Consider the following 27,859-nt stretch of genomic DNA (forward strand, 5'->3'; position numbering starts at 1 on the left):
GCTGTTTGTTTTGAACAGCTTTTTGTAATTTTAATGTTTTTTCAGTCTAATAAAAATACAAAATTAGGAACTACTTGGGAATGACATCTCCGACCCCATAAAATATATATAGTTTAGCTCAGCATCGGCAGCCGACTTCATATATGTACGTCTGTTCTGTTTCTATACGAACCTGTCTCTCAGTCCTGTAGCAGGCAGTATATATTAGGGTCTACTTCTTTCCTGTCTCTCTCGCGCTCTTTCGCTCTCTCTCTCTCTCTCTATGCTACTGCGGTCTCTCATATCAACACAAACGAAACCTGAAGGCTACAAAACTCAATGCAGCCAAAACACGAATACGACTATGCCAATTCTTTTACAGATTCCAAATACAATAATCCATTCTCGGCTAAACCAATGTCGCTTCAAGCAGCATAAATTGCATAACGAACTGATAGAACCTGTAAGAAGAAGAAGAAGAAGAATAAAGAGAAGCGGAATCGGAAGCTAGCTCCATACAAAAATTCGACCTAACAAGCGAATTGCAAATGGCCACAAACTGCGACTACATTGAGGATAATGTGAAACAGCAGCAGATCACAAAGACAACAACAGCCGCAGCAGGCGAAGCCACAGAGAGCGACAAGACCAATGCCTCATCGATGAACGAGCACGAGGAAAAGCAGAATGGCAGGGAAAAGGAGAATCGTAGGGAGTGTGGACGGGAGCAGGAGGGCCCGGAGCTGATGTGCCCGGACAATCAAATGGATAGCTTTGAGTGCGCCTTTGAGTCCACTATGGATGATCTGGAGCAGGCGGTGCGCGACGGCTACGAATCGGATTCGGAGGCCAGCGGCAATGGGCAAGCCACAGACTCCTCCGCCTCCAGCTTGAGCCAGCTGGCCGGCATAGGTGGGCTGCAGTACAGTCAGCAGCTGGCGCCACAAATGGAGCTCCAGCTGCAGACGATGCTGCCACGTGCCAATTCCTTTGATTTCCAAAGCAGCAGCGGCAGCAGCAGCGATGACGAGAACGAGAACGATGACGATGATGACGGTGATGTGGAGGTGGGTGCACTGAATCTGAGCTCCAAGTTTAGTCGAGCCAGCGATGCACGCTACGATATATATCACCAGCGTCCAGCATATCTGCTGCCGCCTTTCATAGAGCGACGTCGCCTCTCGCAGTGCAAGGAGGAGGATGATGAGGATGAGGGCGGTGACAAGTCACCGCCTGTGGGCGCCAATGGCAGCGAGGGATCGCGTTTTGAGCGTGTGTCCAAGGCGCCTCCGCGTCCGCCCACACCGCAGGATGCCGCCTCCAAGGAGAAGTTCAAGGATTTGGAACGTTTGCGGCAACAGTTCATGCACAAAATCGATAGGATCAACACGCGCAACATTGAGGAGCAGTACACGTCGCTGCCACCACCGCCGCCACCACCACCACCGCCCATACCGGCCACCATATTGCCCAAGGCGCTCAAGGAGCTGCTGCAGTCCAGCGAGGCAAAGACGCCCGCAGCGCCAAAGCCGCCAGCAGCTGCAGTTGCAGCGCCAGCATCGCCGCCAACACCCACTCCTGCACCGCTGCAACTGCCACAGGCCGCGGAGCCGCCGCTCATTATCCGGGGCAAGTTTAAGGTGTCGCGCGCGCAGGAGACGCCCGAGCTGCGCGTAGAGGCGCAACAGCTGCGCGAGCTTAAGCCCAGCGCCAATTCACAAACCATCAGCTTCCCCTCCAGCTTTGGCGGCTACTCCTCCGTGCAGGGCCTCTTCTCGCAGCGCTATGGCAGCAATCGATTTCCCGTCGCTGCGCCGCATCTCTCCAAGCAGTTCTTCGACTCCTCCCTGGTCGAGATACGCGCACCCACGCAGAGCAATCTGTCGCTCAATGTCAGCAGCCACAACCAAAGTCTCAATTGTGATAGTTTGGCTAATAAGCCGCGCACGCCCAGTGAACGGGAACTAGACGAGATCTGGATACGACGCGCCCCAGCACTGTCCGGTGCTGGAGATGCTGTTGATGCTGCTTCAGCAGCTGCCGGAGCAGCTTCAGTGCGACCCGTTTCGTTGGGTGGCGCCTCCACAATGCCACGCCTAATGCTGCGCAATGAGAGCAGCAATTCGGCGACAAGTCCATCGCGTCAATTGACCAACTCGGGCTCAGTTTCGGTCTCTGTCTCGGAAGATGTAAGTAAGGTCCTTTTGGAAGATCTAAGTAGGGAGCTCAAATATTATAATGGCAAGCTGCTTTCTTTTCTAAGATGCGACTTGTACATATTAGCTTTTCATAGACATTAATTGGTTAAGATTTACAAAAGTTCTCATTACATACATATGTGAGAGCACGCCACGGGAGGTAATTGAGAAATGAAATACAATTTATCTGTGATGACTCAACAAACAACCCACAAGCTAAAGTTTGTGCCTTTAGCTGCGACAATAAGACCAAACTATTATAGACTACTTGAAAATCACCTATCTTCAACCCATTTTTTTTAAAGATACCAAACCTAGCAGAAATATAAAAATTATCTGCTTAAGGGAACACAAAAGTGTCAGAAATCAAATGTAATGTACAAAGTGAAGGAAAGGAAATGTTTAATGGATTGCAAAAAATGGTCTTTAAATGTCGTCAGAACGTCGCACATCAAAATGAGTTCAGAGTTTTGTTTTATCTTTCAATTCACACAACCTCGACTGACGTCATTTCGACAGCCATAATTCGCGATATTTCTATTAAAAAAAAAAAAGCATTGGCCCAAGTATTGCACAGTCATAAGTTAATATCGTGCTAATGCAAAATAACTCAGAAAGCGGAAGATATGCATTTTTTTCGAGGAAATTATATTTGCTCAAACTTTTCTATGGCACTTGGTAGGTCTTTGACCTTAAATTTACACTTAAAAGTGACTGTCTTTTATCTCTTTGTATTCGTGAACTTTTCTTTTGTATCGATAGTTTTGATCGATAATTTTCATTGGTGCTCAGTTTCTGTCTATATCGATAACTATTCGATTTGTTTAATGCATTTGACCTTCTTACTTAATTGCTAACAACGTATTCTTGAGGCTTAATAACTTTTATTATCATGTTCACTTTATGGAAATGACCTCTTTGGAATCTTTCAGACGCAGAAGCTTCTGCTGTGTAAAGCAAAAATTAACTTAAGCACTTTACCAAAACTTTTGTCTGGAATTTTTCGCATAAACATATATATGTTTTACACTTATTTGGGGTATAGAAAAGTTTTCATTAGGCTTACATCCAATTAAATGCAATTTTGACTTTATTCAAAAAACCATATTACCCACAAAGTTCGCTAATTTTATGTGTGCTCGACTTAACCTTCTTAGTGTGATATTCTTAAAGAGCATATAAAATTCGTTGCTATATTTTTATGATTCATAGCCCGCATTCCTACAACAATTGTGGCGTTTTTGTTCATCGAAAATGTAAACAAAAGTACGTACAACGGAAAATGTGCCTGATATATGCATATAATGTAATTTTTTTACTTATATGGTATATATACACAATATGGCGTATATGTATATAACATTTTTGGCGTTTTGTCTGGGTTTTTGTTTTCTCTTTTATCGTGTGATATCGTTTGTTGACTTCGAGAGGCGACATCTTATCAACTGACAAATGACACAATTTGTCAACAGGCGCTGCGAGCACTTTTTTTCAAAGTACATTTTTACGAAACCTGAACATTCGCCAGTTCACAATTCACAATATTCATATAAACACATACATATGCATGAGACACCAGAGTATTAAGTGTATTACCATATATTCCTCTATTTACATAGGCCGGCGTGTCAGACTTGTGTGTGTGTGTGTGTGTCGGTCTGTCTGTGTGAACAATTACGTCAATGGGGCACTTGCCACACCCAATTCTAGATACTTACTTGCAATGCATGTGTATAATTTGTCTGCCCTACCATGTAAATCACTTGAGGGCTATATCATTTACTCATCTATACGTATCTCCCATTCTCCTCCACTCCTTCTCCATGTCTTGCTGCCTCCCTGCCTCTCGTCTGTATTGTTCGCTGCAAATATTTGTATAGCCCGATGGAAAATGTCCAACAGCTGATGCGCAACACTTCACCTCTCCAACCTTATCCCCCAGCCACGCCGACAACCCCAATCATACAAATAAAAGCCTGAAAAGCTTCTGGTCTTTGTTTGTATACTCTACACTTGCAGCGTAATGTACATTCGCTGGGAGATAACTCCAGACTCTAGTGGAAATATTTTCAATTTTTGTTAAATATAGATTTGAATCTTAGTAAACAATGCCCTAACAAATTTGTATGTTTATAAGTATACTTCGTGTTAACACTTAGTACTATTAGCGAGCTTATTTATTTTCAACCTAATCACCCTCCTCTATTTCGTTCTGTCAAGCGCTTTCTTGATATCTCTATTTATCTCTGACCTTTTCTCTTTATCTAAGGCACTTTCTCTTCTCTATCTGTTTTATCTTACTTGTTCACTTTTTAAGTTGTGCCCTATCTTCCGGTCTCTTTCTCTTTCTCTCTATCTTTCTCTTTCTCTCTATGAACACCTATTCGATCTCTCTCTTTAGAATTTAACTTACGTTCTGTGTCTATTTTGGACATCACTTTGTCTCTGATAAATGCAGTTAGACTTAAATTTCTTTGAAATTTATTCGAGAAGTTGGGGTTACAGAGTATCTTTTTGTGTACTAATTGCCATAGTACTTAGATCCATTTCATTTCAGTTAATAGATTTTCAAGGGTATTCTCCCTTCGACATATATATTAATCTTTGGCTTTTCCTTTTCATTGTATGCTATTTTTACCCACCTTGCGCCTCTCCCATTTAACCCACTTAGCCTATGGGAATCAACGGAATCATCGGAATACTCGATTACTCGAATACTTTTAATGCCGTCCATTAATTTGGCGCTGTTGTTAGCTCATCGCTCAACAACAACAACAACAACAACGAGTGTATATTGACTGGCCCCGGGGCACGTGACTTGGCATTCCGGCAGAGTGCAAAAATGTCGAAAACCAACCACAAAAATAACAATCAAACAAAAAAAAATATTGTGTTGACCTGTTGACTGTGAAATTGCCGCTGAATAGTTTGCTAAAAATAAATCAAATATAGGTGTTCGCCTGTCTGAGGGTCCGATCAGCGGAGTAGCAGTTTTTGGAGAGCTTGTGAAAGTTGTCGGAAAGGTCGTGTAATTAAATGAACTCAACTATTTTTAAGGTCGCGGGCCTAACTAAAAGCATTCCATTGCAAAACTATGTGATTTATTTGGGTTTTTTTTAAAGATATAAGTTTTGACAGCTAGACTTATATGCCCTAAGATATATGAGCTTGATAAAACAAACTGGTTAATCGACTTGCAAGAAAATGTCAGCATTTATGGAAAGTTTCAGAATATTCAATATTCAACTCCTCCGCAATCGGATGATTATAGACGTGTACGTCTGTTTTTTGTATTGTTTTTCGTATTCCATACGCAAGTAAGGATGATTGAATTAGATTGATAAGTCAATTTATCGATATTTACGTTTATTGAGCACGATTACGTTATACGGGCATTAGCTTATAAATACATATATAGAACCTAGCACACTGCGAATATAACACTTCTTACTAGATAAATATAGTTATTCTAACAACTTTTAAGCTTTAATCTTCCAGCTAGACTTCTAACAGATATTTCTTAGGTAATATCTCCTTTTGATTGGTTGGTTTTTAGCTGCCCCTTGGCAACATAACTGTTATTTCGCTCTGCGCAGTTCGCTTGGCTTCTGTTAACAGCTGTCTCTCTTGCACAATTGGCTTAGCTAAGACGCAAACCGACAGTTAAGAGGCCTGCCGACTGACATCGGCAACTCACCACAGCCAGTTTCACAACCACAAGCCCCAACTGCTGCAATATTTGCGTAATTCATAAATAAATTGATTAAATTCGATTAAAGTGCGCCACAGGAATTGTTCAATTAATAAAGCACATTCGATACGCGCTACTTGTTGTTGTTGTTGTTGTTGTTGCCGTCTTCTGTCATTGCAAATTGTGTCTTGTGTTGATTCTTTGCTGGGGTTTGGGTTGGGCTCAAATTGTATTTGTAGACAATTCGGCATAATTGCAGCGCCCAGGACAAACAGGCAGGATAAACGCTGTGGGTGTCCTTTATATTCTATTTTGTTATTTTTTTTTTCTCTCTATATTAGTCAAATGGGTTTCTGGGCTCTCAGTTTGTGTTGGGTCTCGCTGGCAGCAACAATGCCGCAAGCAGAAGATTTGGAAACTAATATTAATAGACCAACTAATAAAAATCCTACTCAAAAACGTCATGTACGCTTTCAGGAACAGGATGGTCTGCCACGTGTGCCTGGCTCCCGACCCTCGAGTGCGCCCGCGGAGCCCAATGCCAAGGCGGCCAAGAAGGCCTACAAGAAAATGGAGAAAGAGCAGCGGTAAGTGCCAAGAGACAACACTCGTAGCTATCAATGATTAATTATACTACTCGCTTGCCCCAGCAGACGTCAGGAGAAGGAGCAATCACGCCGCGAGAAGGAGGCCCGCAAATTGGAGCGCGAGACGGCACGTCGCATTGAGCGCGAGGCGGCCAAACTGGAGAAACTGAATCGGCACAGCGAGAAGATCTCACGCAGCACGGAGCGCATGGTGGGCAGCGGGGGCTCGCGTTCCGGTTCGCTGGAGCGGCGACGCAGCGGCGAGGATTCGCCCGTGCTCAATCAATCGACAGTGCACGGTATTGCCTCGCCGAATCGCCGACCCACCATATTCGATGTGTTTAGGCCGCGCGCCAAATCGGACGCCAAGCGGTACAAGGATAAACATTTGCTGGATCCATCCTCGGCGGATAGCAGCGCCACCAGCAGCACATATTCCGTATCTGGTGGCACGCCCGCTACAGCAGCAGCAGCTGCAGCAGCATTGGCTGGTGGAGGAGGAGCTGGTGGAGGGGCTGCAACAATAACAGCTGCAAGTGGCGCCGGCGGCCTCATGAACTCCATGAAAGTGGCCATGCAGCATTTTGGCCATAAACAACATCCCGCCGTAACGATAACCAATGCCGATGGCACCGTCTCCGCCAAGAGCAAGTACAAAGATGGCAGCGCGCATCCGCATCAGGGCAGCGACGCGCAGGTGGGTCGACTGCAGATCTTTAACTGTTAATTAGCTTATCTTTTAATGTATTTACGTAAATATATTTATAGTATTACCACACTGTTACCGCTGGGCGTCCGCATGCCAGTGCCAGTCAGCGATCGCCGATGACCAAAGTTATGGATCTGTTTCGACATCGTTCAAATTCAGCGGTCAGCGAGGCGGACAAGCGCAAAGCGGTGAGTGTCACAGCTAAATTTAACATTTCTTGTGGTGGGCTGATTTAGTTGTTAGCGGGCGCACAAACCAACTCAGTTTGTCTAGCTTAGCGGCAATCTGTTAACTAACAGCGGCAAGCAGCTTAAGTGAAATTCAAAAACATGATTCTTAGAAATTATAAATTTTCTTGAAAATGGTTAAATAATATAGAAAACGATTAATTCTGCTTAGATTTGCGATCAGCGCAGCGGACAACTGTCATTCTATTTAAAGACTAGATCGTAGCGCGTGCTCAAACCAATTGCCTTATGTTACTTAGCAGCGCGTTCTTATCTGATAGTCGAAAGCAGCTGGAGGGAAATGTTAATTTGTTAGGTGTATAAATCTTAACAAGCAAAAAAATTTTAAAAAAAAAATAGTAAATGGAATATGATATAATCGGGATTGCTATAAACAGACGTACATATTTCGCGACATCGTTCGAATTTATTAAGCGATGAGTGTCACGGTTATGCAGCTTGGCGGGTTGGTCAACCTTTTAGCATATGCGCAAACCAATTGCCTGATATTATTTAGCATAAAGCTGTTAGCTAACAGATGCAAAGACTAAATTTGAATTTGAAATACTAGGCTCGTTATCCGTAGGAAAATAACTTAATTATTATAATATAATAATATAATTAAATGAAAAGAGTTGTAATGGTGCAATTGTGTTCTTTTAAGGTGTCTCTGCTTCCTTGAAATTATATCCAACTTGTTTACTATCTAGAGATGTAGGGCGTTATGCGGAATCACCACAATTTCATTATAAATATAGACATGAGCAATTTTGATTTCAACAGCTGATAAAACGCTAATGCGATTCGATTGATAAGCGATGGTTACATTTCACGTTTGCACAATCTGTGGCGCTTATCAGTGCGAACAACAGCAGCAATAACCCAATATCAATACAAGAGTAAAAGTCATGTTAAGTTCTTATCGTACCAAATCTGTGTCTTGTCATTGTGTGTTATCAGCGTTATCATCAAATCCTTAAAAGACAAGAGAGAGAGAGAGAGAGAGAGAGAAACAAGAACACAACGGCAACAGCAGATGATCGCGTTAACAGCGCTCTTAAAAGCTCACTTTATGAACTTTCTCTCACGCGTTCGTATCTCTATCGCTCTCTCTCTCTCTCTCTCTCTCTCTCTCTCTTTCTCTCGTTCTGCTTGCTTCGTGTGCGCACTTGTCTAACAGTTTTTGGGCTTTGCGGAAAAGTGAAACACACACACACAGACGCACACAATCACACGTATTACGTATACGTCGGCGTCGACGTTGTCGTCGATGGCGTCGCCGTCATTTCAATTTTGCCGTTTTCTTTCGCACGCTGCGTTTTCTGTTTTTATTTTCAATTGCATTTCCAATTGGACTGTGCCGGCCGAGCGACGCACGCGTCATCTTGTCCAATTTGATAAACAAGAAAAACAACAACAACAAATTGGGCAACAATAACCCAAAGCAAACGGTTTTTTTTTATATATTTTAAAATTATTTTTAATAAATCAGAAAATAGACGCGCGTGTGTATTGTCCGGCTAATGAAATATAAATTCGCACGAGTATAAATCTTAAATGAATAAACTAGTTTAATTTGTGTTTAAATAAATGCAACTTGATTGCAATTTGTGATTTTGAAATAAAATACATGAAATTCCAAAACATGAAATGTTTTTTAAAAATTGAAAACATAGAAATAAATAAAATACAAATATGAACAAACCCATAAAGTAAATTTTAGCAAAATGTTTACCTAAAAAAATATCATAAATTAATTTCCTATGATAACATAAATGAATATAATACAGCTAAATAAAATGTACATATGCATATAACAACATATATAAATGCAGTATATTCAATTTAGTTCAAAGTCTAACCAAAATATTTACCAATTAAATATGATAATTGCAACTTTTAACGTTAATTCAAATTCCAAAAAAACTGGATTAAAAAGTTTCCAAAAATAAGATTCATGCACAAACTAAAATACAAATTCAATTACTAAAGTAATAATATAAATTAAATTTAAAAAAATTTCACTGCTATATTAAAAAAAAAGATATTTATTTAAATGCTCTTTCTTAAAAGTTATGCAAAATGTACGTGTGTGTGTGTGTGTGTGTATGTGTTTTTTTTTCCAGCTAAACACTTTTGTGCAAAAACAAAATTCAAATTTTTGTTGATCTAGCTCTTAGCTGTGGCACAGACAAATTGAAATTTTTAATATATATTATATATTTATTTTGCGCGCTAATTGCGACTATTTAAAGCTATTTTTTTTCTCGCTTTCTTCATGTTTTCCGCGTGTGCCCACCTCGCCTATGATATCATATATTAATTTTCAAGTTCATTGCCGCCAACGTTGGCCCACGCGATATGCTTAAATATATTAATTCGGGCCTGTAATCTACATTTTCTATTTATTTTATTTAAATGAAATTGTAAGCACTTGAAACGGCGCATGGAAATGAGCTAAGCCCAAAAGCAAAGAAATAAAAAAAAAAAAACCGTAAAAAAAATAACAAAAACTGTCAGGAAAAAACAAATGGCAAACATGTGATCTGTCAATTTGTGTGTGTGTGTGTGTGTGTGTGTGTTTGTGTGTGTGTGTCTGTGTTTGTATTATTGTTGGTCGCCCTGCTTAATATCGTGTTCATGAAATTTGTTAAATATATTCCTTATGTGTTGCTTTGTTCGGTAATGTTTTAAGCTATTTGTCTAGTTGCTAATTTGTCAGATGTCTTAACTAGGCGCACATTCGCCTGTACTCTTAGTTTCACGTTCGGCTGTCTCTTATTTAGTTAAAGGGTTTTTGTGAACGTTCAATTGACGACTCAACCCCAATCCATATCTCAATATTGACAATGTTCTGCAAGTATTCGACTTGTAATGTTGGGCCTTTTGATAAGTCACGCAATTAACACATGCATTTTTATAACCTGAACCCATTAAAAATGGGTATAAGGGTATATTGTATTTGTGCAATACCCAAATATATGTAACAGGCAGAAGGAAGCATCTCCGATCCCATAAAGTATAGCCGAGTCGATCTAGCCATGTCCGTCTGTCTGTCCGTCCATCCGTCCGTCCGTATGTATGAACGCAAGGATCTATAAGAGCTAGAGACTTGAAATTTTAGATGTAGGTGCTTCTAGTGCCTCGCGCAAATCGAGTTTGTTTTCGATAATCGATAACTTACTCCGTTTGCAAGCAATCGATAAAAATAAATATCAATATCCTGTTTTTTGGGCAATTTTGGTAAATAATAAGAGCTAGCGTCACAAAGCTTGACATATAGCTTCTAAAATAGAATATCTATATGCATTTGATGTTGGAAGAAGGGGGTTCAGGGTATCCCCTAGTCGGGGGCTCCCGACTGAACGTCTTACTTGTTATCATTGCTTGTCTTGGCTGAATGTTGCTTTGGACAACTGAAGAGTTTGATAATTTATGCAGCTTGTTTTAGTCTTATGCCTTAAAGCCATGTTCTGCTTGTCGGGACTTGTAATTTATTTGAACTACTTAAAAAGCTGTCACCTAGAATAACGTTTGTGCTTGCAATCCTCTTTATATGGTCGCATTTCGTCAATATTACACTGGCAACGCTGCCCTTTAACTGTGCTCAAGCCCCATTTGATAATTTCGTTCCAAGCATTAAGCGAAAAGCAAAGTATTTTGTTGCAACGACTTTGTTTTCCATATTCTGCTTTGCGTCACATTCGTAAACGTTATTTACTGCTAAGCGTTGACCTTAGTTAAAAGTTAGCTTCTAATCAATTAAACTCATCTTCTTCAAGCAGTTTTCTTGTTATAAGAGATAACTATATCCCATTTCGTAAATGTTACACTGGCGTGTAACTTGTCATCTTTATCTTCTTTAGAGCCGAAGACGAAGGTGCGACGAAGGGAGAACTTGTTTTCGGCTATTTCCTTTTTTCGCTTTCGTAAGCTTTTTACTGAAAGTTTTTCTTTGAGCTTCAACTCAATTGTACTTGAACTCATATTAAACACTTTCTACATTCTATATTGTACCGTGAAATATATCTTCAGACATTATTTTCATTTGTCCAATTTTTGCCCACTCACTTATCTTGTTGTTGACTAACAAAACTGTCAAAATAGTTCGACACACTGTGAAGCCACGCAGCTGTTTGGCAAGTAACGAAACAAGAACAGGCAATTAAATATTTTTGTGTCTTCTGTCTTTTGTTAACAATAAACGCAAGACTTTCAGGGGACATTCGACTAAAAACATTGCAACTATTACAAAAATATATAATTATTTGAGTTTTGTGTGCTCAATTTTTGCCCACATTCGCCAATGCTATCAAATTCGAGTTTTTATCTTTCGGCAAATAGAAATACTTGAAAAGAAGAAATTTAATTTAGAGCACAGAGCACAGAGCCAAACCAGATAAGATACGACCCACAAATACTACACACAAGACAGGGAACTGGCTCTGCGACTAGGTTTATTTGCGAGACTCGAAATTCAAATTGATTATAATTAAAATAACGCGCATAATAAATGGCCCCTCCAGAGGGCAAACAGCCAAGTTTGTAAGCCCTACTGATCGATTGGTCCGGATTAATACAAATATATATTAGAATATAAATATTCGCTATAGACAAGTCGGAGCAAAAGACAGCACACTATCTGCCCATCTGTCTGGCATTATCAGTTGCCTGCCACATCCAATCCTCTCGCCGTAAATAAATCGAGTCTATTTTTACGACATTTACTAGTTGCAAAAACAAATAAAAACATTTATGCAATAAATACTTGAACAGAACCCCAAAGCAGTTTAAAAATTAAATATACATATTAGAAGTTTATGACAATTTTTTAGACTCTAAAGCTAAATAATATAAAGTAGAATTCACGAATTGTTTTTATATGCTAAATACCACATATTGTATTCTAACATAATAAGTAAACTTAAGGCGATACATATATTTATTCTTGAACCTGCTGAGTCAATCAGTTTTACTGTTCATTAATGTCTACCTGTACTATATCGAAATCCGCGTATACGTGGAAATATGTTTAAAGACCGTCGAAATAAGTTTAAAATAGATCGCACAAAATTTATAACTTTGCCCATACAACCTTTGACCTGAGTGTGAAACAATAAATAATCAAGAGGTTCTAGTCGGAAGCTCTCGCCTAGGGAATACCTTGAACCCTCTTATTCCAACACCAAATGCAGCTCGAGCTACGCGCACGCTTATAGTAAAATAAAGATAAATGAAAAAAAAAGCTCCCTTGGCAGGGTTCGAACGCGCTACTGACCGCAATCAACGGACACATCAATAATCAATTCTTAATCCGAAAGAAATGAATTAGAATAGCAGCGCAGAAAACAATACAATCGAAATTGCAATGCTGGTGATAGAATGCGAAGCAGACGCGCGTTAATGTGTGTGTGTACATGTCATGTATACAGAAATTCGTGGAATTTGCGCTGTCTGCCGCAAACACGTGATTTGTATGTTTCTTAACCGATCTTAATGAAAATTTCTACAGTATATCTTATTGTCGAAAGGTAAACTGCATTAAAATTGTAGCTTGAATTGGTGGGCAATACAAGTTCGGTTATCAACTTGATTTATAGCTATGAGATAGTAGTAGGAAGGTGGTGATAGGTATAAAATGAAATATACCTGATATTTATATACTATTCTAGAATAACCTTATCACTTTTGGTGATCCTAGCTCTTATTAATTACCCAATTTGCTCAAAAAACAGGATTTGTATATCGATTTTTATCGATTGCTTGAAAACGTAGTAAGTTATCGATTATCGGAAGAAAACTCGATCTCCTTATGGACTATGAGGACCTACAGTCAAGACAAACAGTTTTATATATTGAGTTATGAATTATTTGTCAATAGCAATAGCTAAAGCTTGGTAATGGCAAATATATGAAAGATCTTTCATACGGCTGCAACTACTTATCTAGTTTTAAGTTAATTTTTAAAATCCATCTCAGTTTCTGTTTTGTAAAAACGATGTTGATCTTTTGGGCAAACCCGGCTTATGCGATTGCCATAGAAGGCAATCGAGTTACCAAGCTGTTTAATTAATAGAGGGTATCAGCGGACTGGTGTGATTTCCTCATTAAACACGAACACTGCCCACTCGAGTGCAAACGCCCTCGTTTGGCAATGGAGGAAGTCAAATTTGGCGCTACTCTCACTAGAAATTGTTCAACTAACTATTGTTACTTTTTTGGGCATTTTGAAACAACAAAACCAAATGGAAATTGTTAATAATTGTTAATGTTTTTGCAAATTGTGTTTTGTTTTCTTTGTAGTTGACTCTTAATTAATCATTTGTCAGTTCCCGCAGCGCTTCTAAGTCAGAAAAGATTTTCTGTATATGCGCTCCGCGCTCGGAATCTTTTCACAGATTTATTCATTTATTTTTATTGCACACGTTTAAAGGTCAACCACTTGACGACGATGTTCGCTACATATTTGTTTGCTTTCTGTTGTGATTTCTATAAAGGCTTCATATGGTCTTAAGTAGTATATAAAAAATTAGAAATATACGCGAAATAAATAATAACAAACGAATTTGACGCTACTTTTGAGCTGCATTTTAGGAGCACCTGTTAATTGAATATGCCACGTTTTATTTTGCCTTAGTTGTCACTTTAAAATATGTTTTTGCCATCTTTTTAGTTTTAGTTGCAATATTATAGCTTTAGTCCGATTAATAGCTGGCTAATCAAATCAAAAGTCCTCAAACATAAAAGTGAAAGTCTACAAAGTTGCTTAAAGCTCCTTATTAACGTAAAAGCTAAGCAGTTATGCTTGCGACAGATTAAACCAAAAAGTCTTGGGCATGTTGAAAGCTCAATAGTTAGGAAAGCTTCTTGAAAGCTTCTTAAAGTTTCTCATTAAATTTAATAACTTAACGATTAACAAATCGTCGAATTAAAAAACCATACAGCCTCTCAATAATCATGGCTTATCCCTTCTCATATTTCACAAAGCTTCTAAATAAAATGTAGCTTCAGTGCTTGGACAAGTATTAAATTTGTTATATGAGCTTTCTTAAGCTTATAATTAGCCTTAACTTATAAATTTTAAACTAGTTTGTCATTTTCCTTAAAGCTTCTTATTAACTGAAAGCTCATTAAATTATCATCTAATTGGCTTATAAGAGACAGAGACTCATTAGGATTTTATTAGCTTAAATTTGTTTATGATCATTTCAAGAATCAAGCTCTACCCCCTTTAGCATTTTAACTAAACTTACAGCTTGTACTTCATTTGAATAGCTTGGTCGTCAAATAAGCTTTAAACATTCTCCTGCTGTTCACTTTACCAACATTCTGACAGCTTTCACAGTTGTCTAATTAGCTTTAATGAATTCAGCAATTTGTTTGTTTCTCGATTGTTGTTGCTATTGTTTTACTTATTTTCTTTATATTTTTCTCCCATATTTCTTGTTTTTTTGTTTTTTTTTTTTTTTTTTTGTGTTTCGTACATTTTTCGCCAAGAACATTGCACAAATATTGACAAGAATAATATAAACTAAAGGCTGTCGCTCGCTGGGCAAACACAAATACAACCAGCTACAAAATACCTATTTCTCACATAGATTGACAGCCTTATGAGAAAACAAAAGAAAAAAAATTAAATAAAATACAAAGCACAAATACAATACCGACAAAAGTAAAAATAATAATAAATAACATCAAATGGACAAATATTGTAAAGTCCAAAAATAACAAATAGATTTTCTGTTCATTTTATTTATTAAACGTGTTTGTGCCCCAAATGCAACAATTTTGTTAAGTCGAATATTTAACACATTTTGCAATAATGTTGTTGAATTTAATGAAAAACGTGCCGCTTTTTTTATGGAATCGTTAATCGCCAGCAGCTAAGGTTAAATATCAATTTATTAAATATTTGACAAAAGTGTTATAGCTAGATATTTCTGTATTTTCTAACCTTGATCCTTTCGAATTGCTTAACAATTGAAAGGGTATCAATAGCCGGGTCGATCTAGTTAAGTCCGCCTGTCTGCGCCAATCTCATAACCTACAAGAGCTAGGGACTTGAAACTATGACAAATGTTTTGCCGATAATCTATAACTTATCCCGTTTCGAAGCAAATCGATATCGAAATTCTATTTTTAAGCAAATCTCTTAGCAGCTAGGGTCACCAACTTTGACATGTAGCTTCTAGAAAAGTCTATACAATTCAAGTATGTTTCTTTCATATTGCCGCCTTTTAAAATTTACTTTTGTTAATGCTAAAGCAAAAGAGCGCGTAGCCCGAGCTGCATTTGGTGTTGGTTGTAGAAGGCTTAGGGTATACCATAGTCGGGTTCTCCCGACTGCACCATTCTTGTTAAAGTTATCTAAAATAGCAGCAAATTTCGTCAAAAATGACATAATTTATAAAGATAAGTTATAAAGACAAGCTATTGGTTGTTAATTTCTGCACGCGCCAAGCCCCACTTTAATATTAAACCTCTCTTCCATCTTTAACTTCTCATTGGTGCTCTGGAATCAACTCTCTTTGAGCGCAATACTCGACTCTTGCTCTCTTTTTTCTTATCACTTTCTGTTATGCCAGACTCTTGCGTTTGGGCAATTATATATTTCCCACACATCTCTCTCTCTCGCTCTCTCTCTCTCTCTTTCGCACCATTGTCCAACATTTGCTAGCTAACTTTCGGTGTGGCTTTTATTGTGCCAGCTTGTGTCCGTTTTACCTTTCAATCAACTTTGCTTGCTCGTTTCGTTTTTCAATTATGCGACACGCCGAAGGCAATCAGTCAGCGCAGCCACGCCCCCTTAAGCATGTGGCCGCCCAATGCTCAATAAACTGTTGATGCGTCACAAGCCGCTGTTTCTTCTTCTTCGGTTTCTGTTTGTTCTTGTTTTCTTAATTAAAAGCTTGCGAGAGGGTCAAGGATTAATTCATGCGCCGCTGTGACCCAAAGAGTGCAGTAGTACAATGTGTGTGTGCCTGTGTGTGTGTGTGTGTGTGTGTGTGCATTAACATATGTATAAATGTAAGCATGTATTTATTTAACATGTGCGGCCCCCCTCTCTGTTGCGCTACTTGAAAATTTCTGTAAATCAGTCGCCCCCAAACAAAGACGATGACATTTTCATGGTCAGGCGATGCAATTTTATACATATTTTGCATATATTTTTATTATGCACCTTTTTGCGATCGCCAACAATTATTTCATTTACTTTTCGCTTCCTCAAGAAAAAAAAGCCAACAAAAAGTGCGTGCAATTAAAAATTATACAAAAATATTTTGAAGAGCAGAACACGAGAAATTTACATACGTAATTCGCTAATTTATTTCAAGCTTCAACAACAAAAACCAATTAAAACATAAATTGCATATGCAGTAAAATATTTCGAAATATTAGCAACCAAAACAAAGAAAACGAATTTAATTGAATCGTTAAAAAATAAATAAATAAATAAAAAATATCGGCGAAAGCTGTTTCTGTTGCTGGCGCCATCTAGCGCACAGTAGCAGTGCCGCTGCTAAAGGTGTGGAGTCAATGTTGCTGAGAATGTAAAGCATTTTGAGCGGAATTTTAACTTTCAATGGCTGTGCATACTTAACATTAATACTTAAGCAAATATAACATATATCAAAATGTCTGCTGTTAAACGTTGGCTCTATCGCCACACCCACTCAAACACCTCGAGCAGCGGCCCGCCGCCCACCTCGCCCACAACTAAAACGCAGCGCGGTCGCAGCCACTCGCTGGATGTGCAGACGCTGCAAAGTCATGGAATGCGTAACATGTTAGCGAATGCAAATGTAAGAAAATTGTTTTAAAAATAATTTAATTATGGATAGTTATGTTATTGGTGCGTTGGGTTCATTCAAAACCAATTCACAGCGTACGGGTTAACTGTAACAGCGTACTGTTAGATACGCTATGGTTTGTGCCTACGCTAATTGATTGCTGTTAAATAAAACTAACAGAGCGCGCGTAGTTTAAACAGCAATTTAAATTTCTATTTATATTTATAATTATAATTTATATTCATTTTATAAAGACAAAATTATTTTTTTTTTTACAGCGTGTTGCGGCGCATCAACAACAGTTGGCTGTGCAAAGTGAGTACAACAAATTATCCCTCTTTAATTATATTAATTTTATGCAAGTTAACAGCAAGTACCAGGTACATATATATTAACTAAACATTTACTTTACAGCAACTGTTAGCAATTTCATTAATTAATTCAGTTTGCGTTTCAAATTAAAGCGCAACTTATGTTCATCATAAATAAAACAGCAAACCAAATTAACCTTGGCTTTGAAAATAAAAAATTTAAAAAACAAAAACATAAAATAAACAGCGTCAACTAAAACAAACAAACAACGAAATGCGAAAAAAAAAAAGAAAACAAAACTGAACGTTGTGTAAAACCTGAACTTTTATTAGCAGTCGTCGAAGGAACTGGAGAGCACAGGTGTGTGAGGGGCAGGCGCTGCTTAACAGCGTTAAACAGTTTTTATGTTCTGCTTGTTTGCCATGCATTTTACATATGTAAATGCGAAGGGGTTTAAATAATTGAGTTCATGTTCTTTGCTTTCAAGTGTGTGCCGTGGTGAATTAAATATACTGGTGAATTATATAGAACAAGAAGAGCACATTTAATGAACTGTGTTGTGAAGGAGAAAAAGTACCCAAGAAACAATGTATTATTTGTGTTAATTCGTATCTATTATGCTTTGCTCTTGTTAACATTGTTCAATACAAACAAAAACACACATATGTAGATATGCACAATAACAACTGTATAAATATGGATTATGCAACGACTGGTCATAACCGTAAACAGCGCCAAGAGTCATGAGCAGCACGTCAACAACAAGCAAAAAATAATAATTTAATGAATTAAAAACACTCAAAAATGTTTGTGAATAATAAAAGCCGTTGGTCTGCGAGAGGGGTGAAGGGTGACAGAAGCGAAATTCGTATGTGCGCTTAATGCCATGTAAAAGATCAGCATAGAAATTTGAGCGAAGCTCAAGCATACACACACACACACACACACACACGCACGCAAAGTAACAGCACCATGAAAACAAGAGCGACACGCACACACGCAGTGAGAGCGAGCGGCTGAGACCTGAAACTAACTGTTGCTGCATTTTAGTCGCCTGTGTGTTTACCCTTTGTTTGACCTTGAAAGCTTTTTTTTTTTGAAGCCTTGAATTTTGTGCACGTACAGGCTGCACATGTTGTTTTTGCTGTTGCTGCTTCTTTTTTTTGTTGTTGCTGCTTGCACTTTCAATGTCAGGGCACAATAACAAAAACAACTTTGTACAAGACACCTGGTGCGTGCAGGCTCTTACTCTCACTATCGCACTCACCCTATTGGCGCTGCTGCTTCAATAACTGGTTCTTTGTTGTTATTGTTAGCTCTCTTACATTTTACTTTTTGGGCATTTGCCTTTATTTTTGCACACATTAAGTTATTTTTCGTCGCCGGCTTCGTATCAAGAGTTAAGCCATGACGTAATCATGAATCATGTGCAAAGCGTGCGAAAGAGATGGCAAGAGCCATGCCAGCAAGAGGCGCGTCAAATATATTACATTAAAGCATGAAGGCATACATATGTGTTTATGTATTTGTGGTATACATGTGTGCATATGTAAGTCGCCATCTCATGTTGATGACTTAAAAAGCACTGGCAAAAAACGCTGCGCATGCCGCGACAATTAACCGGCATTGATTTTGAAGGCAACCAGGCGATGTGTGTGTATTTGTGTGTGTAGGTGTGAGCTGTTGTTGTCTGGTTTCTATTGTCACAAACCATTCATAAGCGAAAGTCTGTTAAGCCGCCTACACACAAAAAATAAAACAGCACACACAAACACACGTACAACAATACAAACTCTGTTAAACTAGAACAGTGGGAGAGCAGAGCTATAGCTGAGAGCGCGCGAGAGCAGCACCAGAGCATACATAGATAATGTTAAGGGCGCTTTTTGTTTTTTGGTCACCCACCACCTAGAGACGGCTGCTGCCTACGTGACGCAGCGCACACATATAAGAACCACATTAGAATCGCACAATTGTAAACAAAATGTTCAGTACATGCAAAACACCAATTGCGTGTTGTAAACAACAACAAATAAAAAAAAAAACAAATAAAGAAATGGAGCGATGAAAGAGCAGCTAATGTTTATGAAATTCTTTGTGCATTTGCAACACGCACATATAAATTTTACCACACCCGCCACAAATGTTGCCTTGCTGTAATATGTTAACAGAAAAATGCGAGCAAGTTACGTAGCACTGTTAATTAACAGCAAAGGTCGTTTGGGTTTGTAACAGCCCTGAAGCATAATTTAGCTAAAATACTCTTAAGGCAGTTGCAAATATAGCGCTGTTAGTTAACAGCGAAGGTCGTTCAGGTTCATAACAGCACCAAGGTTAATTTAGATAAATGAATTGCCTGAACATTCACTTAACAGCGAACCACGCCTACTTTGTCTAACAGTGCGTTTACTACTGCTGCTGCCTACAGACCGCATGTCGTCTCTTTTGGCTTTCTAAGTGCGCTTTGCTCGCTTGGTATTTTGTTGTGCTCACCTTTTTCTGATGTTACATATATAAACCACACGTACACACACACTCGCACACAAGAAATAAAAACGCCAGCACATGCTTCGCCGGTTTGGCACACAGATGCATATGCTCACTTGCACATACTCTATATACCATATCGTATCTCTGTATATGTGTGTATGTGTGCTTGTGTGTGTGTGTGTGTGTGTGTCGGCAGCGGTTTAGCCTGGCCACATGGCGACGTCGCCGCCGCCTTTCAGTTCAATTTTAATCGCCGGCCGCATTGGACGTGTCTACGTGTCTACGGCGCCACGTGATCTGTTGACGTTAATGAATTTCATTTGAAATGTCGAGAAAATCTTAAAGCAAAATTGCTTAAATTCATTAGTGAAGAATTTTAATTGTTCACATAGCTTTGCGCGTCATTCATTAATAACTAGCCGCAAAATGATATAATCAATAACTTTTTGAATTATAATCAAAAAACAAAGAAAACATTAAATGTTCAAACTGGATTTTCTGAAGCGGTTTTCGAACAACAATCATTTTGTTTCCACCTGCGGACTATAAATATGCATAAGCGAGCATTTTAAACTGCCATTTTTTTGTTAATAAACAATACTAAATAAACTGAAAATAAAACGTGAAAAATATACATGTGTGTATATTAAAAATACATTGCGTGAAGTGAAATATCGTGGAAAGTTTGTGCATAAAGTGAAGAAAAATCATAAAAATAAAACACAAATGTGCACTTGAAATAAAAATAGAAGCAAAAACCAAAAACAATAAACAACTCGATAAGCGGCTTTAGCTAATCAACAAAAATTATAAATAGGCTTTGTGCAATTAAAGTCAAAAATTAACAAAACGTAATTATACTTGTTTTCAACTTTTAGCATGGAAAAACGTCAAAGTTGTGATAAATAAAAAAAAAAATTAATAAATGATATAACATAAAAAAGCGACAAATATGAAATTTCGCATTTCATCAAATTATTATCAGATCATCAAGGTTTTCACAAATCTTTCTTTTTGTTAATAATAATATAAGGTTCACGCAAATTGAATTTGCCTTTTATCACATGCCGGCAAAAGCCTCCACCTTTTTTTTTATGTAAGACTTCCACTTGTTTTCTTGCGGTTGTTTTTGCTTTGCATAAGCAGAAAAAAGAAAAGGAAGAAGTGGAAAAGCACAACAAAAATTAAATTTGAGCTAAAGAGATTTGATTTATGGCAGCATGCGCCGAATTTGCGGCGTTTTCGTGACGCAAAAGCCGCAGCGAAAATGTTGATTTCGCCGCGATTTAGCTGCGAAAGCGAAAAATATCGTAAAAATTGTATAAATATTCTGGAACACGGTAGGCGGCAAGCGGAGGATCGCCCGGTGTTAGCGTCTGCTCTTAGTTTATTTATAGCCGACATCTTAAAGTGAATAAAAAAAAAAACATAAAAAACAAACCATTTTCAATTAGCAGAGAGAAGCAAAACACAATATCATTAAAAACGCAAAAGTTCTTAGTATTTAATTTTTTTTTCTTCAAGAAATGTGTCTATTAAATCAAGTTGAATTGATTTACTGCGATGATATCGTAAAATTTTACTTTAACTATATATGCTTAGCAATTCTGAGTGCCATTCGGTTTTATATGCAAAAATATAAGAACGTATTTCAATTTTATACCCGCTTACATTATCCCAAATGAAGTGTCAAGGGTTAAGGGTCGTGTTCGGAGCGGTTCAGTACCAAACTAAACTCACAAGGGTGAGAAACACACAAGAAAATTACGTTTATAAAATCTTTAAAAATTCAAGAAATCTATTTAGAAACTATTAAAAACTCTTGATATTTGAGTTAGACTCTGAAAGTTAATTTAAAGCGAGTGACTACTTATTTAAGTAAAAGTTCTCTTTATATATTCGTTCAGGAAAGAAGAAGAGCCTTTTCCTATTTGAACTGAGCTCGATAAAGCAACTAGGCCCGACTATTGCAATTTATTTGCAATCTGTAATAAGCGGGAACTTTCTGATAAGAACTTCTCCTCGAATGCAGCTGTTCGCGCAATCTAGTGCAGGCCCGTTGTCTCCCAGGGGGCTCAGCGATAACCCCTTCCCCAGCTGTACGCATTATCTATAAATAGTTACTAAATATAGACAATGCCCCGTAATACTGTTAGGCTCTACATGATATACAATATTACAAATCCGTTTCAGAAACGCTAAAAAAAACTGCGTCCCAATTGAAATACGCTTGGAATAGGTCAGTTTCTAGTACACAACATCATAAACCGGCGAAATTATAAACAAAATAGGAGATTAGAGCGCTGAAAATAAATATTTTCACTTTTTATGGGTTTGTTTTTAAACGAGAGCATACATTCAAGAGCTTGATTCGAATTGGATTTTGAATTCTAAATATACAAAAATCAATATATTTGAATCTTTAATCAACTGTTAATCTGCCTACCTTCTATTAAGATCGAATTTGATTTGAAGCAATTGTTTTCTCAATTGATAGAAGTGAAAAGAAAACAATATTTCGAAATGCCCCAAGCCGGCTCAATATAATTGACCCCCACACAGATTGTGTTCGCGATTGTTTTGAGCGAGAATGGGTGAGAAACGGCGAGAAAACGCCGAAACAAGAAGCAGAGGAAGCAAAGAGTAGCAAAAAAAGAAAACAAAAAACAAACCAAAGAAATTGCGCAGCGCTTTTTTCTTCTTTTTTTTATTTTACTCGGCATTTCGCTTTACTTTGCTGTGCTTTGTATTTTCATTTTCTTTTGGCGGGTTATTTTGCTTCTTTTTTTTTTTTACCGAACAACAACAAAATTGATAACAACGGGCAGCAGAACAAGAACAAGAAAAACAACAACAAACACAGATTGCAGGTACAAAATTTCATTTGCGACGCAAATAACAATCTGCGCAAGCCGAAGTTTCAGATACTTTTTCGTTGTGTATCTGACAGATACTTTGAGTGTGTGTGCGTGTGTGTGTGTGTGTCTGCGCGCCTCCGAGCAACGGAAGTGCGAGAGACTGTGCGAAGTATATTTGACATGCAGAGAGCTTATTCGTCATGTGATAACGCTTGCGAGAGTTCTCGTTTAAATAAACACACGAGATTTTAGATCAAACGAAACTATTTGGAATTTGAAGAAAATAAAGAGAATATAATTTTTAAAAAATTGAAGAAAGTAGAGATATCTTCTACACGCCGAATATTTAATACTTTTGTAAACGTTTGCCTTTTGCAGATATGTGAGAATAGTCAAGCTCGTAAATGCTGAGCTTGATGAAAATATCTTGATGAAAACAGAATAAATTGCCAGACAAGAACCTGCTCTTCGACAAAATGTTCCTACGGTAACTATATGATATAGAGGTCTGCTGTTGCTAGGATAAGCAGGGAACATGGCGAAACTAATAAATGCAGAGTTTAGTCAAGGTAACTTGATACAAGAACCTACCTATGACAGCTATATGATATAGTTGTCCGATTTAGTTGGTTTCGGCAAGCTGATCTAGAATATATATATTTCATCGATCTAGGCTATGTCTCCTATGTGTTGCGCATTATATAACAAAATTATAATACCCTCTACAAGGGTATAAAAATGAATGGAAACGGTAGCTCAAAAACCGGTAAATGTTTAGTCTGATGCGAAAATAAATATATGCAGAGAAACATATGTTTTCATTTATCTTTAGCTTCGTTGGATAAATCTTTAAGCAGCTAGAATTATCTAGAAATGAGAATGAATGTGAATGTGGAGTTTATTAAAAACATATTTAATATGGAAATGTAAGCATGGAAATGCATAATATCCTTCCATTCGCAAGAGCTCTTCCAATTTGATGGAATTTTAGATATATTTTCTTTTTTATATCCTTCAATTTTCCATGCTATTTCTAGCCAGGCCCAATTCCAAAAGCTATATAATTTAACCTTGAGCACAGCAACCCGTTCTGTTCCTAAAATTTGTGATCTGTAATATTTGTGTTTTTCGTTTTGTCTATTTATAATTAGCTATGCAAACTAGGGATTAGTAATAGTTTGTTGCACTTGCGCCTCATAAATTGCAATTGCAATTTGTTTTCTAAATTTTAATTATCTGAGAATTTAGCAGAGATTTCGAACTGCGTAAAAGCACAAGTTGAGTGTCAACAAAAGATACATTTGGTATAGATAAATATACGCACATAAAAATAGTTTCACATACATATGGAAGAAAATAAAACCTGTTACAAGCAGCAGCTTAGCTTTTTATTTTTTATGATGACCAAAAGATCAACAGAGAGAAAAAAAAAAACAGTCGACTGCTTGTTGTTGCACGCTTTTTTAGGAGAGTTCATTCAACCTTTGACATACGGCTTCGAGAATTTTCCAGTATCTTACTCAGTCGTACTTGAGTTTCTATTATATTATATTTATAGATATCTCTCGATTCACCTTTTGTGATCTATCATTAATCTATTCAGCACTCGCTGCGTATCGCATCAATCAAATTCTATGCGAGCTACTCTTCTGTATAGTTATTTTCCGCTGGCATTTTCCGAATAGGTTGTTGTTGTTGTAATTATGTTGTTGTTGTTGGGGACGATTGGGAATTAGGTCAAGGAAAGAAACTAACTGAAAACGGCAATTAAATTTCTGTTCAATTATAAACCGAACAACATAAATATTGTTCACATTGTTATTTATCATGTTGCCGCGATGATCGCCATAATTGCAACAAGTTTCAATTGCCAACTGCATAAATTAACTACTTTACCTAATATATACAAGGTGTCGATGCAGCTAAGCGTTAGGAGGGTTGGGCTGAAAGATATGGATTGATTAGATGTGTTAATTGTGTTATAATATTAGATTCAAGCAATATGCGACATTCAAATAGGTATTCCCTATGCTTAGGATGCTTGGTATACTCGATCAGTCTCTTTCAATAAGCCCAGTAAAAACATTGAGAAAGTAAGGATAATTCTGGCACACCGAAGATTTAATACCCTTGTAGACATTTGCTCATAAATGCTAAGTTTGATGAAAATATCTTGGAAAATAGAATATTTTGCCAAATACGAACATACTTTTCGAACGATATATAGTGGCATGATGTTGATAAGATTTGGCATACATATGTGAAGTGGAACTAATAAATGTGGAGTATGGTCTGGATAAACAGAAATGTTTTACAGACAAGAAACTATTTTTGCATCGAAAATTTCTGCTATATGATATAGTCGTCCGATCCGGCCGGTTTCGACATATGTTCTGCTTGTGACTGAAAGACGGATCTATGCAAGACGCAAGACAATAACTTTTAATTGGCGAGACTAACTCGTAGCATAGAGACGGACTCGTGGATAGACATACAGACGTCTATGGCTATATTAGCTCGACTGTTGATGCTGATCTGGAATATATATACATTTTATGGGGTCATTGGAAAAAGTATAATACCCTCTACAAAGGTATAAAAATCAACGCATGTTAGTTCATCATAAAAGATGTTTGAAAGTTTTACAGTAGAAGAGAAACAAGAATTTTAAATTATTGTTCTTCGAAAAGATGAGAAAAAAGTAAAAAGCTTTTTTAGATAAGTAATAAACATTTGGGGAAATATTAAATTTACTTATGCATAATTTAATATGCATATCAGTTTCCCGCTATATGTATAAATATTAATATACTTTACTAATTTGAAGAAATAGACGAACTTTGGAAATGGAAAATGGTCCAGCAGTGTTTGTATTAGGGCTTCCTTAAGAAACTTTTACTTTATATATGCAAAGTCAGGATTTTTCGACCTTGTATTTTTCTCAGTTTAATTGCTGTCATTTATTGTTGCCTCGTGACGCTGCCAACGTATTCCGAAGTACTAAAAAAGTATCTGAAAGCTGATTTACTTTATGAGCTGAATCTCATTGTTTGTGCAGCCCATCCCCCCATACACACACCTTTGTGATGATTGCTGTTGCATGCTGGCATATTGCGCGCTTAATCGTTGGCAGAGTTTCAGATGGCTTCCGAGAGCTTGTTATATGACACAGGATTACGTTGCCACAGGCCAAAACAGCTCAAGGACATTCGACCTTTCTGGCAGAACCAGTGTGTGCGCGTGTGTGCGTTTCAATTGGGCGTGGTCAGGCTGAAACTGACGTAAAAGCGGTCAATGAGAAGGGGGCTGTTAAGAGGGCTCATTAAGTCTTGAAAAAGGAGACAACTGAAAGCGCTGACAAGCGACCGCCCGGGGCGATATTTAATTTGTGATTAAGGGAAGCATAAGACAAAGACTTATAGAAATAGTCGAAGATAATAAGCAGAATGTTGATAAAGAGGACGTCAATTTTTCGTATTTACGTTCAAGATATTCTTTCTGTTAGAGAAGAGAACTGACAAGAGCGGATTATAGATGCATTTATCGATTACTAATTAGTTAAAGTCTTCTAATTTGTACTAAGTAAATATCCCAAAGAGAATCAACTAGGAAATAAGAGGAAACGAAAGTAAGAAATAAAAGTTGGTAAAGAAAAAGATGGCATCTAGAAATATGATAATATCAAAACTTTTAAATTTACAAATTGAATAAGAAACAATTTCTAAATAATCCATAAACAGAATCGGGAAATGTAAAGTAGAAGGTTTTTCTTTAACGTGGGCATCATCTTTGTTTTTTTGAAAAAATTTGCTAATATTTTAATGCATATTTCGAATGTTATTCGTCGTATTTTGCAATTACACTCGAATCCAGATCCTGATTTGACTTTGGGCAATTGCTTATCGCCATCTCCGCGATCGAACGTGTAAACGTGTGAACGTGACTTTCTGCCAATAGTCAGTTAATCGCCACATAAATAAAATGCAAATACAAAGACAAATACACAATATTTAAATAGGCACTTTGCAAATTTCGACACGCAGTCAAATGATACGGTTCTCACAGATCACTGTATGCATATACACATATATATATATATATATATATGTGTATATAGCTATATAAAAATGGGCATATAATTGGAATATATCAATGGGGTTGATGGTGTGAGTGTGTGCTAATATATGGGCTAGAGAAATGGCACTAACCTTGAATATATGTAGGAACAGGGAATCAAATCAAATCAGCTCTTGACTGTCCACACCATCGAAGCCGTTGGGGTTGGTCAATAATATAAATTTGCTCGAGTTCCAACGACGTCGACGTCGACATCGTAAAAGGGAATGAGACAGCAGGGGGGCAGACGCATCGAGAACCAAGTGAACCGATTGACCGAACCAGCGATTGGCAATTCTAATGTAAATATGAGCGATTCATACTATATACATATGTGTGTATATGAGTAAACAGGGCTTATATGATATAAGTGCTCGCATTTATTTGCCCTCAGCGAGTGGCTTTTCATAAATTTACACAGAGTCATTTGTTGTGGCCCATTCTATATAGTACATCTGTATAAATACATATATATTATATATATATATAGATTGTGTTTGTATATCATATATCTATGCAATGCCACGTCTTATTGCTATTCTTACTGTTGTTCTTATTGTTTCGTGATAACAACGGAATAATAATAATAATTCTAACTTCTAGTAATGTTGACTTTACTTGTTTGCTTATCGTCAACGCCGAGGTAGAGCAAATAAATTCTACGTTTTTACATACCGTAATAACAAACAAATTAATAAACCTTAGGTAGACAGTAGAGAAAAATCTCCGGAATAGATCAACTAAATGCTGAGCTGGAATATTTGATAAATGTTTCTCGCTTTTGCTCAATAGTCGAGCAAACGTTATTTGTTTGAGGTTTGCGTAATCGCAATTAAGGAATGTAACTCACCTTTGTTTATTATAAAATTTAACTTGCGTTCATATGAACACAATCAAATTT

At 37.5% G+C, this 27,859-nt stretch overlaps 1 protein-coding gene across 8 annotated transcripts in view; it reads left to right on the forward strand.

Moving 5' to 3' along the window:
- The window catches only part of SNF4Agamma (SNF4/AMP-activated protein kinase gamma subunit), an 80,819-nt gene that overhangs the window by 31,773 nt on the left and 21,187 nt on the right, over positions 1–27,859 (forward strand). For 3 of the 8 annotated variants that reach the window (XM_032437539.2, XM_032437546.2, XM_032437578.2), the window contains 5 exons: positions 362–2,168; positions 6,346–6,455; positions 6,519–7,152; positions 7,224–7,352; positions 17,461–17,497. In XM_032437539.2, the coding sequence (XP_032293430.1) occupies positions 528–2,168; positions 6,346–6,455; positions 6,519–7,152; positions 7,224–7,352; positions 17,461–17,497 (2,551 nt within the window). In that variant the 5' untranslated portion in view covers positions 362–527. Of the gene's footprint in view, positions 1–361; positions 2,169–6,345; positions 6,456–6,518; positions 7,153–7,223; positions 7,353–17,011; positions 17,195–17,460; positions 17,498–20,229; positions 20,836–27,859 lie in introns of those variants that run through there. The other 5 variants (XM_015171688.3, XM_032437554.2, XM_032437559.2 and 2 more) reach the window with 5 other exon arrangements.

This window comes from Drosophila virilis, chromosome 2 (genome assembly GCF_030788295.1).
Source record: "Drosophila virilis strain 15010-1051.87 chromosome 2, Dvir_AGI_RSII-ME, whole genome shotgun sequence".
NCBI classification, from domain to species: Eukaryota; Metazoa; Arthropoda; class Insecta; order Diptera; family Drosophilidae; genus Drosophila; species Drosophila virilis.